The sequence below is a fragment of the Hordeum vulgare genome, chromosome 2H (assembly GCF_904849725.1).
Source record: "Hordeum vulgare subsp. vulgare chromosome 2H, MorexV3_pseudomolecules_assembly, whole genome shotgun sequence".
Taxonomy (NCBI): Eukaryota; Viridiplantae; Streptophyta; class Magnoliopsida; order Poales; family Poaceae; genus Hordeum; species Hordeum vulgare.
The window spans coordinates 23,954,590-23,969,010 of NC_058519.1; the positions used below are offsets into that span (position 1 = coordinate 23,954,590).

Below are 14,421 nucleotides of genomic sequence, written 5' to 3' on the forward strand. Positions count from 1 at the left end.
AAACCAATAAAACCATGACAGAATAACTAAAAAGGAATAATATTGCATTATGCAATGAACACAACTATGCAAATTAATTTAGACTTCCAGTTCAAAAATTACATAATAGATTTAAATTTGAAGACGAAATGCAGAAGTATGGGAGATGAGGTGGGTGGAGCATGGAATTTTATGAAAAAAATCACGCATTCATGGGGGTTACTCCGGAAATAATATGAAATGTAAAAGGCTGCTCTATAAATACAGTCCAACCACGCAAAAGAAGATACACCTTTCATTCATTCATCTCGGATATGTCGACGTTGCAAAGCTCATTGCTCATGTGTCCACTAGCGAGGCCATGGACAAGAAGAGGGAATAATAGAGGTCTCCAACAAGTACTCACAAACATCACCTACTGGTACGTATTTTTGCTCTAGGCGAGAATGAATTCAGCGTAAGGTATATACATACATGAAATGTACTCTACTACGTATTGTGCTTGCTTGCAGGAGATGCAGTAGCGCCGGCGATGGAGGAAGATTCATGGCAGAAATAGCAGGACTCGGTAAGGGAAGCACGGGAACTGGCCGGAGAGCCGCCGTTGCGGCTAAGCACGAGGAGGAGGGCACCGACGATGAGTGGCTCATGTACTTGAAGCCGGCGAAGCTGGAGGTGTTCCATCATCTCGAGCCTTGGGCGGAGGCAAACGTGGTGCCGCTCCTTAAGCCCGCGGAGGTGGCGTGGCAGCCGACGGACTTGCTGCCGGACCTGGCGTCGCTGGGCGCCGACGGCTTCCACGCGGCCTGCTCCGACATCACCGCGCGCGCGGCCGGCCTGCCCGACGCGCACCTCGTGTGCCTCGTGGGGAACATGGTGACGGAGGAGGCGCTGCCGACGTACCAGAGCATACCCAACCGCTTCGAGGGAGTGCGCGACCTCACCGGCTCCAGCGGCACCGCCTGGGCGCGGTGGATCCGCGGCTGGTCCGCCGAGGAGAACCGCCACGGCGACGTGCTCAACAGGTACCTCTTCCTCTCCGGCCGCGTCGACATGCGGCAGGTCGAGAGGACCATCCACAACCTCATCAACTCCGGCATGGTCATGAACGCGGCACGGAGCCCCTACCACGGCTTCATCTACGTCGCCTTCCAGGAGCGCGCCACCTCCATCTCCCACGGCAACACGGCGCGCCGCGCCAAGGAGCACGGCGACATGGCGCTCGCCCGCATATGCGGCGCCATCGCCGCCGACGAGAAGCGGCACGAGCTGGCCTACACGCGCATCGTGGGGAAGCTGTTCAAGATCGACCCCGACGGCGCCGTGCGCGCGCTCGCCTACATGATGCGGCTGCGCATCGTCATGCCGGCGTCCCTCGTGACCGACGGCCGCGACGACGACCTGTTCGCGCACTACGCAGCCGTGGCGCAGCAGGCCGGCATTTACACGGCCTCCGACTACCGTAGCGTTCTGGAGCACCTGATAAAGCAGTGGGGAGTGGAGGAGCTGGTGGCCGGCGAGCTCTCCGACGAGGGGAGGCGTGCGCGGGACTATGTGTGCGCGCTGCCACGAAAAATCCGCAGGTTGGAGGAGAAGGCCAATCTACGTAACGGCAGAAAGGCCCAACCCATGACACCCGTCTCATTCAGCTGGATCGTAGATAGGCCCATCAACATTACCATCGGCTAATCTGGCTGATCAGTCTTGTCTAAAAAATATTACATGCACATATATATTCAACATTGAAGATATCAAGAAAGATATCGAAAGCTCATATACCACTGTCATCATGGAGATAGCCGAGAGGAACCAGTTTCAGAAACTGTGATTTCATGTATGAAGGCCAAGCTTCAAACCAAGAGGCTCTTTCTTCCTCAATAAAGGTCGCCACCTCTAAACTTGGCCCACCTGTAAACCAAGAGGCGCACAATCTTGTTAAATTTTCTTCATGCGTGAGGATGAAGCCTTCATGCTTGAATGAAATGATCGTGTAAACTGAAAAGGGGGTTGAGGTGGAGTGCTTCGTGCTTAAGGTTGTAGCCTACAGATGTTGGGCTATGGGCTGAGATCCTAGGCATAGGTAAAAGAAACCGCAAAAACCTGGGTGGGCCATGGCCCAGTTCGGCCTCAAGAAAGCTCCGCCCCTGCTGGTAGCTATCCACTTGCTCTCAAATTAATTCTAGTTGCAGGATAAGCTCAGCAATGTAGTTAAATGAGTAAGATGGTAAATAGGGATAAACCAGATTTTGATTCTGGATGCAGCCGGTCAAAACAAAAGCGCCATCAAGAGCACCGGCGACAACATCCAACGCCTCATCTCCGGCTGCCCACGCCTCGTCGACCTCACCCTCGAGAGGTGCGGCTACACAGACAAATATTACGGAGACCCTAACCCCCACAAAAATTTCACCATCGCCGTCCTCGACAAGCGCCTCCAAAGACTCTCCCTACGGTGCTGCCACAACCTGGTCCGGGTGAGCATCGACGCGTCGGAGATGAGGACGTTCGAGTACAGGGGCGCCGTGTCATCAGGGTCGCTCCTGGCCCTGCAGCAAAGTTTACACAAGATCTCTTCATGCACCATCGGCTTATGCGGCAAGAAAGTTTACAAGGAGGAGCTGCCCCTCTTCAAAGAGTTCCTCCAGGGGTTTATCGGGACAAGACATCTGCATCTCGTGTCCACTCATCTCGGTTCAGGCATCGGGAGCGAGGTTTAATTTCTCGGGATTTCCCTACTTTCCAAACATCGATCAGCTTGACATCACAGGTTACCTTGGAGGACGTAGCATCAAGGCGGTTACCAGGATGCTCCAACTTGCCCCAAACATTGAGATCTTGTCTCTGTTCATGAAGCCGAGTAACGAGGGCAGATATTACTACGAGCTCAACAATGAGCCTGGCGCACGTCTTGGAAGCACGGCTTTGAATGTTTCGATCCCGTGCTTGCGGAATCGGGTGAGGCGGATCAACCTGGTGCACTACCAGGGCGACGAGGCACATAGATATGTAGCCAAGCTGCTGCTTTGTAATGCCATGGTTCTTGAACAAGTGTGTCTTGTCCTTCCAAGAGGGGCACATGAGGTGCAGGCTAGGCTCAAGAAGAAAATTGAAGGATGGGTCGTGAATAAATCAGCAAAGACCGTTTTCTTGTAAAGACATGCATGTGTCAAATACAAGACGGTCTCTAGAAAACAATTTTATGCACGCGCGTACTCCTTGATCCTGCATTGACCTACTCCTCCGACCAATACTTTTGCATAAATCTGTCAACAATCCTAGGATCAAAAAAATCCATGCGTAATTTCAAGGATGCTCTTCATTCATACATAATGTGAAATTCACGAACTCATGGGTAGTAATTGAGCGGTGGTAGTTGGTCGTTAGCAAGATGGCATTATGGAAAAAGCTGGGAAAAATTGCAGTGGCTATTTTATTTTTGAGTTGAAAGTTGCAGTAGAAATTTACTAGCATTATTAAGCAACATGAAATGGTACTAAATACAGTGCAAGAACAGAATGAGTACAGTAAGAAGCAAATGGTTTCATAACATCAAATTGCAGATTCCTCCAGAACTCTGCCTACATCACAATTCAATTTCTTTTCTTTACATTGGAAGATGAAGAAACCCTGTGACCATTTATTATCTTGATTGTTACTTCCTAACTAACTTGCAGAGACATGCTCGCTATATGTTCAGCCAACTATTTGCAGAATTGGACAGGTAGCCCGACATATTAGTGCGCCCATGCATTTGACCAATTGTGCCAACAATCCATATGCAAACCTAAGAGAGACTATGGCAATAATAATTCTATTATTAAATTGTATGTTCATAACTAAGTTTACATTTCTGTCCTATAATTGTATTGGGACATTATTTTGAGATTCGGATGAAAACAAAATTGCATGCGTGGAAACATAAACACCAATATGATTCAATATATTGTCATGACTCTAAGACTATCCCATGTATTGATGACAGTTTTGTTTTCCTGATCATGAGCATTGTTACGATGCTATCCATAATGAGAACATCATTGTTATCAAAACAAAGGATTTCAGTAGACCCAACTCATGAATTATTGCGATATCACATCATTGTTACGTTATCAGTATTTTTATATATTTTGTTGATGGTTACTTTTCCTTAAACCATGATACGCCAACATACGGTGTCTTGACTGGCTGTGAATAAAATAACTTCCGAGTATACGCAAAAGGTATGTCTCTGCATCATAGTTGAAGACTTGGATTTGCTCTTCTTACGATGCAGAGGTACTCTCTTAGCCTACTCGGTATTAAAATATCATTATTATTTGCCAAGACACATGCGATGAAGATCATGGGATACCGAAAATACGTATATGGGTAAATAGAACAAAACTGGTAGTTAAGGAGTATAACTGGTATAGTGACCAAAGTATTGATCACGAGGATACCCATGATCTCACCTCGGTTTTGTAAATGTATTGTGAAGAAAAACGAACTTTATTCGTAAACAAAAGGTTCGCTCCAGAACTTCATGAGTATGCGGGAGTTATCAAGGGTGTCGAGATCCCATTGTCAACTATATACTGGAAATTGTTTTAGATCATGTCCGCATATTTCCGAATCTAAAGATCACACACTGAACGGGTATTAATTAAGACCAGAACAAAATTTTGAGAGATTGAGCATTAAACTGTTCAAACATCTCAATCAGATCATGTCTACAATAAATTGCTTTTTAATTGCAATTTGACGTGGCAGTGATAGTCATGGCCAGGAAGAAGAGCAGAGCACACGTCCCGACGTCGGTGGGGCAGATCAATTTTGTTTTTCAAAGAAAAAAAGGGGCGGCGTTGATCAATATGCAGAAGGATTGATGAACAGTGCATAGGAATTAAGTAAGATGGGAACTTTTATGTAGTATGTGCGTAGTTCTGGGTCTCGCATTGCTCTACTTGTCTAACCCATACCTTCCTATAAATCTATCAACAGTTCTAAGATCAAGAAAATCTGTTGCGGGATAACAACATTTAAGGATTGCTCTTAATTAATAGACAATTAGAAAAATCACAAAACTTATCTTGATCCGTGCATGTTGTATGGATACATTACTCATTCATGCGGACTCCAGGAAGCTTATGGTTATCGGGTGCAACCGATGGGACGGTCGTACGGGCTATCTTGAACCGATTTGGATGATGAATTAATAATCGGCTATGTGTATAGTCATTGTAGCCTTTTTTGGTCTTGCCGGATGTGCCATTTTTTCTTCCCATTGTGCTTTTATGCTCAGATTGTGAGCCGTTCGTGGATCTAGGACTTTGTGTTCTTTTTTTAATAATATGACTACATGCATCACATTGATGCAGACGCCAGGGGCTTCGTTCCTTTTAAAAAAACTAAAATGTTGTATGGATATGATTTTTACAGTGGTAATATGGGTTGTGGGTGCTAGTTGGCCGGTTAGCAAGATTCCATTGCGGCGGACAGTCTGTCAAAATTACAATGACCACAAATTATAAAATTCCATCATAAAGTGGCTTTACTAGGTAACTAAATATAGTGCAACAAGGAAATATATTGAGCAAGAAGCAAGTGATTTATATAACATCAAATTTTGAATTCATCGGGAACCCCTGTCCTACATCACTATCCAATATTCATCTCCTTACTTTGCGACAGAGAACAAGGCTTACAATCACTATTACTACCTCCCGCCATATACATTGGAAGAACAAGGCTTGCAGTCTGGACTTCACATTCAAAGGAGTACACGGGACAACATGCTCCACATGCCCCTACGCGGTTCCCGTATCCGGGACCCGACAACCCAGTGTACGCTGGTATCCTTGCTTCTATACCCACGCCACTGATTTATTAAATGACGGTTTATGTTGCTACTGTCCCTTCCTCTAGAATATCCCGTTAAAAAATGGCTTTGAATTTATCTTAAAGGCAGGAAATATAACTAAATGGAGTGTAACAACGAAACTTGTTAAGCAAGAAGCAAGTGATCTCTTGACATCGAATTTTAGATTCCTTGGGAACCCTACACCGTGCTATTTCGATATTCATTTCCTTACATTGGAAAGAACATTGGAAAGAACAACAAGGCTTGCAATCGCTATCTTGTATTTTCAGCCGACTATTTGGCGAATTGGGACCGGCAGCTTTGCTGGACTTTTGGCAAATGGTTTTCGGTTTGGCTTAAGCGGCACATTGATTCGCCCATGCTATTGACCATCATGGCCACTGATATGATTGATATGGAAGCCTAACAGAGAGGCTTCAACAAATGTTTCCTTCCGGACACGTTGGCTTGCATGCACGTGCCGCAGTAATGTGGGTGCCAAATCTAGTAGTCCGTATTAATTTCTAGTGGATATTCTAAACCAACCCTATGAGCAACCAAGAATCACTTATGTGAACTAGGCATACTTGCATATGCAACCCGGATTCAAAAATTTCACTACAACTTCAGAAACTTTGGCGGACAACAATTATTTTCATTTCGTTAGATACTTCCGTTTATACATAAATTCAAGGTAAGTTCGAAGAAAAATTATATTCTGATCACATTTCTCAAACTTTGGTAAGGAAAAAAATATTTTCCAGCCCACTGGCAGTACTGATATCCCAAACTGGAAGGATCTTTCACTCATTTTGCCTTTTTCTAGTGCTGGTACACAATCACGCACAAAATTCAGGCACACATACTCCATCTGTCTTAGTTTACAAGTCCAGCACATGTACCTAGAATGTTAATTTGACCAACTTAATGAGAGGCTTATATAACAAAAAATATATCATTAGAAACTTTAGATGTTTTATTTTTTAATTATATATTTTTTACATTAAAAAATATATTTTATATAAGTCAAATTAACGATCTAAATACACGTGCACGTCTTTTAAACTGTGACGGAGGAAGTACAAAAACTAGAACGAAGAAAAGTTTCTTTGTCAGTTTAAATGGTTATTCTCGGGAGCTGACTCATGGTGGGGTGAAGCTGCTCTAGTTCAACTACATTTTATATCTAGTTCAACTACATTTTATATCTAGTTCCTAGTCGGCACTCTTTCACTTTCTCTCAAACATGGTTTTATCCAGTAAAATTCAAATTTAAAGGTTTTAGGGTTTAGGGTTTAGGGTGTAAAAATGGATAGTAATCGGTGAAGAGCGTATTTTAACGCACTTTATGTGAATGGCTAATCTGCTAATTAATAGGACTTTCAACCCGCTTTTCAAACTGTGGCATAAGATAAGATGTATATTCATACTTCAGGAAGTTTTGGTGGCTCGTTAACTTGTTCTACAATAGTTTTTTGAGCATGACTACCTTCTACGGATGATCAATTGTGTTGTATTTTTCTCTTTCTTTCTGAATCGGTCAAAGAATATAATAAGGAGTGGAGTGAAGAGGTTGGTCGAGTGACCGTTTTTATTTTCATGTTGCCACTTCTCATTGGCTGCTTATAGACTGCCGTGATGGGGCGCGTCATAGAGGTGGCTTCATTAACCGCATTGTGGTTAAAGCGGGCTTCAGTAACCGCACTGTGGTTGAAGCCTCGATTTGATTGGCCATGGGGAAGGAGAAAGTGAGGTAGACGACGACAACAACACCGGTTATTCTCCTTGCGTAGGTGAACGCACCGAGGAAGAAGGAGTCTTATTTTTTTAGGGTTTTTTTCTGGCATTTCTTCTCGATTATTGTTCACTTGAATGCATAATGTTGATTGATTGTTTTTATTGTCCTAGTTAATTCAGCTGTGTAGCTCCGGGTGACAATTCGGTTACTGTTTTGGTATATGGTTCGAGGGGTTAATATTTTCGGTCTATTCAGGGGTTGGTTCATTTTGCTGGTTTTAATGTTCGGGCTATTCAAGTTTGTTGTTTCAGTTTATTTGGCAATAGTTGCGGTTAGCAATTCTGGGTTTATTCGAATACTGATCTGATTTTTGTTCGGGTAACTATTAGTGCACTATTCATCAATGTCGTGGTGTAAAGATGGACATCAATTGAACAAGAATTTGTTTCCCACGTGTGACTGTTCTTGCAAATATATTGTACCATCTTACTGTTGTGTCTCAACAGCATCATCATCGGAAAGGGTCAGGAGACGATCGTGACGGCTCTGCATCGGTATTCCGACAGAGAGGAATAATGCGTAAAAGTAAATAAATAAATAAATCATAATCCGCTATATAAGGACGCGAGGGCGAAGGAGGGCGAGAGAAATGTTGTGTAAAAAAAATCCCAACTTTTTATAACGGCATTTTTTCATGGATAGCACTGTTCAAACAAAGGGTATTATATTGTTCATGTGTAAAAAAGTTGTTCGCCCGTTAATTGCTGTTCACGTGGCATTGTTCACGTGCAGGTACTGTTCGTCAGCACTGTTCGTATTGTCCATGTAATTGAATAGTAAATTTCCAAAAAAAGTCAGATATCCCTTGTCTATCTACAAGTTACTATGGTCCTGGGATTATATTGCCAAAGTTACTATGGTCCTGGGATTATATTGCCAAAGTTACTATGGTCCTGGGATTATATTGCCAAAGTTACTATGGTCCTGGGATTGTATTGCCAGGATCCGAACTCCATTGCGATCTCCTCCCTGCGTGACCACAGTGGATACGCTAAGGCCACTGAGAATTCCTCCAGCGCCGCACCATTGGACAGCAAAAAAATATGCAAGTATCCTCTCGAAGCCATTCCCGCAGTACTCTTTGATGTTGCTCCTTTTGAGGCTATGGCGGGAGCAAGGGATGCCCCATCGCCACATGCTCCTCAACATCCAGTCATCATCGTATATGTCGTCGTCGTCGCAGATCTCCGTCTCGGGGTCTGAATCTGAGTCGCCGCCGTACTCATCGTCAGAGTACTGGCGGTATGTCTTCTTCGTCGATGGCTTGGAATCCAGAGGAAACAAAGACATGACTTTCAGGGTTAGGGTGCTGGCGATCAGGACGGTCACGGACCGGACGACGTGATCAGCGGACAAGAAGCCCTTGAGGACCAGGTGCCGGAGCTCGCGTAGGTGGTCGCGGGCTATGGCTGTGATCTCGCTGCTGTAGCAGGCCATCGAGGGGCGCAGCGCGAGGTGAAGGTACGTCAGCTTCTTAAACTGGCTGATGAGCTCCAAGGCCGGAGCGACTTCCAATGGTGCTTTGATGGTGAGGTCCGACTTCCAATGGTGCTTTGCTGGTGAGGTCCTCGGCTCCTCGCAGATATCGATGGTCAGCGCCGCCACCTCGCCGTAGTCAGGGACTTCTAGGAACGTGTCCGAAGCGAGGCCGCCCTTGTAGCGCAGGGACCGCAGGCGACGGGTGCGCAGCACGATGCGGCGGGCGTCGTGGCAGCAGACCATGGTGAAGCTCCGGAGGCGGTCGCTGGACACGATGATCTCGGCGGCGGTCGGGCACTCCTCGAGCGTCAGGTCGGCGAGGCGCGGGCAGCCGGAGACCAGGTGCTGCAGCACCGCGCCGGCGCCATGACCCGCGTCAGGCAGAGCGTCTCGAGGGACGCGGCGACGAGGACGCCCCAGGGCAGGTCGAGCGTCCAGTTGGTCAGGCGCAGGCGGCGCAGCGTGGCGCAGCGTGGCGCACCGGAAGATCTGGCGCGGCGTCGTGGTGCTTACGGCTACGCCGAAGCCGGCCGAGGCCGTCGTCCCGAACCGGCCGTCGAAGGGCAGATCCAGACGTAGTGCCGGAACCCCATCGCGAGGTCAATCTCCTCGGCGCCGGAGGAGGCGGCGGTGACGATCCAGCCGTCAAGCAGCGGATCGGCGTGTTGGGGCCCTTGGACAGGATCGCGCCCTTCACCTCTTAGAGAAAAATATTAATGTATGCAAAATTAAATGATCATGGTTTTAAATAATAAGTTCAACCACAGAAAACTCATGTACTCACATAAAATAATAAATTAAAAACTAAATAAAAAAATAAGGAGTTAAAAGTACGTTTTTTAAGAAAGAGTAAGTTTTGTGGCACATAACATGCTTTATTTGGTTACACTGATGGTCAAACATGATCTTCCATATATGTATGCATCTGAAAATCATGCGGAACGACCAGGGAGAGAGATCTGGGGGAGAAGATGGACTTTTCCAGTCATGACTCGGGCGACAGGGGGCGACCTCGAACCTCTCGAATTCCACCATTAATGGTCGCTCCCCACCACCCCCTCCTCATTACTCCACCGCATCGGCATATCTTTCCCTCCCACCTACCCTCATCACTCAGATCCCCTTGTGCGATGGCTGAGGAGAGGCGTGGAAGGCAAACGAGGCGTGTTCGTCCTGCGATGATGGTGGCGGCTCCGTTGGCTTCCCCCATGTCGGTTTCGGTGCACATCGGCAGTTCGTGGAGCTGCACTCCCCGGAAGCGCGAGCGGAGATGATGCTGGTGGTCCGAGGGCTCTTCCCCGATCGTTCCGAGTGGCCGGAGATCATGGTGGACATCATTCGCAGTTCCACCTTCTAGGAACGGGCGCGGTTCTGCGGAGACGACATGGGAATGGATTACGAGCTAATCTTCTGAGCAATACAGGAGGCGGAGGCTGCGGATCCACTCCAGGCGGGGCGGTGGAGCAGGTTCAAGACGGTGAGTCCCTCCCGGCTCAACATCCGACCACCATCGGTGCTGGAGTTATCCTAGCTTCCTCCCGATGCGCTGCCGCCGGGGGTCAGACCGCCCCGCGCCCCTTGAAGAATCGCGCTCCTGGCATACGCCTCCAACATCAAGTGCTTGCCTCGGGGGTGCGGAGGCGTCGGGGCGGGGATGAGCTGCTTCGCAGCTTGGAGCCACCGTCATAGCCGAGGGATCGCGGTGATGTACACAATCACCCTAATCAGGTACCTCATTTTCGATCGAATTCATACTGTAGTTGTGATTATTCTAAGAGATTTTGTAATGACCATCTGGTCATCGAATCCGAAATTAGTTATCGGAGTTTGGATCCTGTACTTGTTGCCCCTAGGGATGGAGTTTCTACTCTTGTCAAAATACCTTCTCCGGCGACGGAACGGGTGGTGGTGGTAACCAATTCCCCAAAGGCTCCTGAGATCAGTCTGAAAGTGACGGATCTTGGTCCCTCTCCGGTTCCTGCGCCCCCTATCCGTGGATGTGTGGTCGAGAGAAAAACACGTTTTCGAAAACCGTCTTCCCTTGTGGGAAACGTATCTGAGGAGGTGACAGATGAGTTTTTCAGATAGCTCTTGGTTATTCCTTCCCCAGTGCGCCGTCGGCCCCATATAAACCCATCTCCCCCTCCTTCGAACCCTAGCTTTGCTTTACCTAACACCTTCTTGGTTAGGAAGGATCTCTTTCGATCCAGAACATTCACCAGAGAAGATTGCTTCCCTGTGAATCACCTTTGCCGATTTGACCCTACACCAACCTCCTTCAAACTTTTAGTAGAAGGGATTGGCCCTCGATCTCTATCCTTCGCCGAGGTAGTCAAGGGGGGAATGGAGGCTGGACATCAACAACAGTAGCGGCCGTCGCGCCACCAACCTAACAAGAAGGATGTGCCTGTCCAGGGGAGACAGGCCCAGCCCCCTCAACCTCCCCGTCCTACTGCTACGAAGCCCCAAACCATGAACAGAGGAGGAGGGGGAGTGGTAGGGAAGAATCAGGCTGCTAGAGGCAGTCAGGCTGTGGTGGCACCAACTGCCGTCCAAGCTGTGGATCCAAGGTACAAAGAGATGACCTGCTTCAACTATAGTGGTCCTGGGCACTACATTAGTAATTGCATCGAGCCCAAGAAGTGCTTCATCTGTGCCGGACGACACAATGTTAACAATTGTGCAGCATGGGCTCGTCAACACCCCACTGCCACCTACTTTGGGAGTGCTACTGGTGGTCTAGGTTTTTACCATATTGATGTGCCTGTATCTACAGAATCGAGCTGGATGAACTATAAAAAATGTGCATTACTTCATGTTGTAAGAGGACAAGTGTCTGCTTCTGAACTACTGATGCAACTGAATGGGATCTTATGTAAGAACAAGGAGTGGCCCTGGCAGATAAGAAGTTGTTTTTAAGGTTTCCTCCCTAGAAAAACGTTGATGATCTGATTGAGTTTCCTCTGTTTGATTTACCTATTGATGGTGTCTCATTCAAGGTGGTGGAATGGCAAGGTATGTTGAATCCACATGGAGAATTAACTGGAGCATGGATACAGATTGAAGGGATACCTCCAAAGTGGTGCGCTTGGAAAGTCTTTGCACATATTACTTCCTATTTTGGTGTACTTGTGGATGTAGATTGGAATGGCATTTTCAAAAGCTTTTATGAAACCATTCGTGTGAAGGTTGCATGTAGAGACCCTGCCAAAATTCCTTTTGAGAGACTTTTGGAAATGAATAAGAATTTATACCTGCTGTTTTTCACCGTGGAAGGGTTTGATCAGATTGGAGATGAGGATGAGGATGATGGTGTTGATCCTGATGAGGAGGATCCTCACAAAAGCAAAGGTGAGGAGGAATATTATGAGGGTAATTTGGACACTACTAATAAGGACAGTCTGGAAGATGAAGCCAATCCAATAGATGGCCTTGATCGCACCGCCTATACGAGTAGAACGAAGCGGTGCATATCTCGAGCTATGGCCCATGGGCCATTGGCGTGGCCCTTGGCAACACTATTATTATTGCTTTCTTCTGTTCTTCATGATTTATGAGTATGCAAGGTAAAAATGAATTCAGCAATGATTTATGAAGTAACATGTTTAAAAAATAATGATACAGCTTGATTCCTCTTATTCTTAAATTTATCGATACAGCTTGTACGATGTTTTGATGTGTATCAAATTGAACATTCATGTCATGTAGAATCACAAAATACAGGGTGCAAATTACTTCTGTGTTGCATATAAACAATTCAAACATTAAAACAATCTCCGAAGGGATGTTCATGTATCTTAGAGAAAAATATTAATGTATGCAAAATTAAATGATCATGGTTTTAAATAATAAGTTCGACCACAGAAAATTCGTGTACTCCCATAAAATAATAAATTAAAAACTAAATGAAAAAATAAGGTGTTAAAAGTACATTTTTCAAGAATGAGTCATTTTTTGGCACATAACATGCTTTATTTGGTTACATTAGTGGTCAAACTTGATCTTTCATGTATGTGTGCGTTTTATAAACTTGAACAAATGAAGTAGACACACTCAAGCGGTTGAATCCTTTATAACACTATGCTTCCTAGTTTTAAAGAGTCCATATTTAGTTGAGGTCTCTAATTAAATTTGGGTGGCCTGATTTTAATATTGGGTCAACAATTTCGCAAATCTCTTTTATTCAGTCTTTTAATACTCCATACCATGCTTTCAAATTTTGAAGGCATCACAACTCGTTGTGGTATTTTATTTGGAACTGGTTCACCCAATTTTGATCATGTGAACAATTTTTCAAACTTTCTTCTTCAATTCTTTTAATTTACTATGCCTTTAATTTTGGAGATCTTTCATTCGATTGAGGTATTTCAGTTTTGATTTGGTTTCTCTATAACAATATGCTTTCTAATTTTAAAGATCTGGCATTTAATCGAGATCTCCAATTAAAACTGGATCACCCGATTTTGATAAGGTAAACAATTTATCAAATCACCCTTATTCAATTCTTTTATACTATACATTATGTTCTTAAATTTTTAGGGTGTCACGATTAATTGAGGTATTTATTTTAGAATTGGGTCATCCAAGTTTGATCAGGTCAACACTCTTTCAAGCTCTCTCATTCAATTCTTTTAATTCGCCATGCTCCTTAAAATTGGTGCTCTGTAAGTACTCAATTTTGGATTTGATTTTTCTATAAAATTATGCTTCTTAGTTTTAAAGATCCCACATTTAGTTGAGGTCTTCAATTAGAATTGGATCATCCAATTTTAATCAGGTAAACTATCTCTCAAAGCACTCTCATTCAATTCTTTTATGCTATATATGATGCTTTTAAATTTTCAACGCCTAACAATTAACTGAGGTATCCTTGTAGAGTTGAGTCACCTAATTTCGATCGGGTCAATAATTTCTTAAGCTCCCTCATTCAATTATTTTAATTCATCATGCTCCTTAATTTTGGTGCCCTTCAATTCAATTGGGGTATTAAATTGTAATTTGGTTCATGATTTTGATCAGGTCAGCAATTTTTCAAATCAATTAGCAGCGACCTCCTTATAAAAATATACCAATCTTGTGCATGCTTTCATTACATACAAAAATGCGTCTCCATGTGATAGTATAACACTAATATAGTACATGTATTGTCAAACACAAAAAACTATCCCTATACATATGGGTTGATTAACAGATAACAGAAATTCTTATTGTAAAAGACCCATGAAAGCACCACATTTTATAAAATAAAATAAAAATACACCCATCACGTCGTCACGTATAGTGGTAGTTGACGGTGAACACAAATATGTGACTGTGATTTCCCCGT

At 44.9% G+C, this 14,421-nt stretch overlaps 1 protein-coding gene across 1 annotated transcript; it reads left to right on the forward strand.

Annotated features, from left to right (window-relative positions):
• Positions 1-275: 275 nt before the first annotated feature.
• Positions 276-1,695, forward strand: LOC123429326 (acyl-[acyl-carrier-protein] desaturase 7, chloroplastic-like). The gene is made up of 2 exons (XM_045113377.1): positions 276-400; positions 492-1,695. The coding sequence occupies exons 1-2, from the start codon at positions 294-296 to the stop codon at positions 1,666-1,668; spliced, it is 1,284 nt and encodes a 427-aa protein (XP_044969312.1). The 5' UTR covers positions 276-293; the 3' UTR covers positions 1,669-1,695.
• The last annotated feature ends 12,726 nt before the right edge of the window (positions 1,696-14,421 follow it).

What these genes read in the sequence shown, in the direction of transcription:
- LOC123429326 (XM_045113377.1), top strand. Translation starts at nt 294, where the DNA reads ATGTCGACGTTGCAAAGCTCATTGCTCATGTGTCCACTAGCGAGGCCA. An exon ending in CTCACAAACATCACCTACTG is followed by an intron (nt 401 to 491) that starts GTACGTATTTTT and finishes GCTTGCTTGCAG; the next exon opens with GAGATGCAGTAGCGCCGGCG.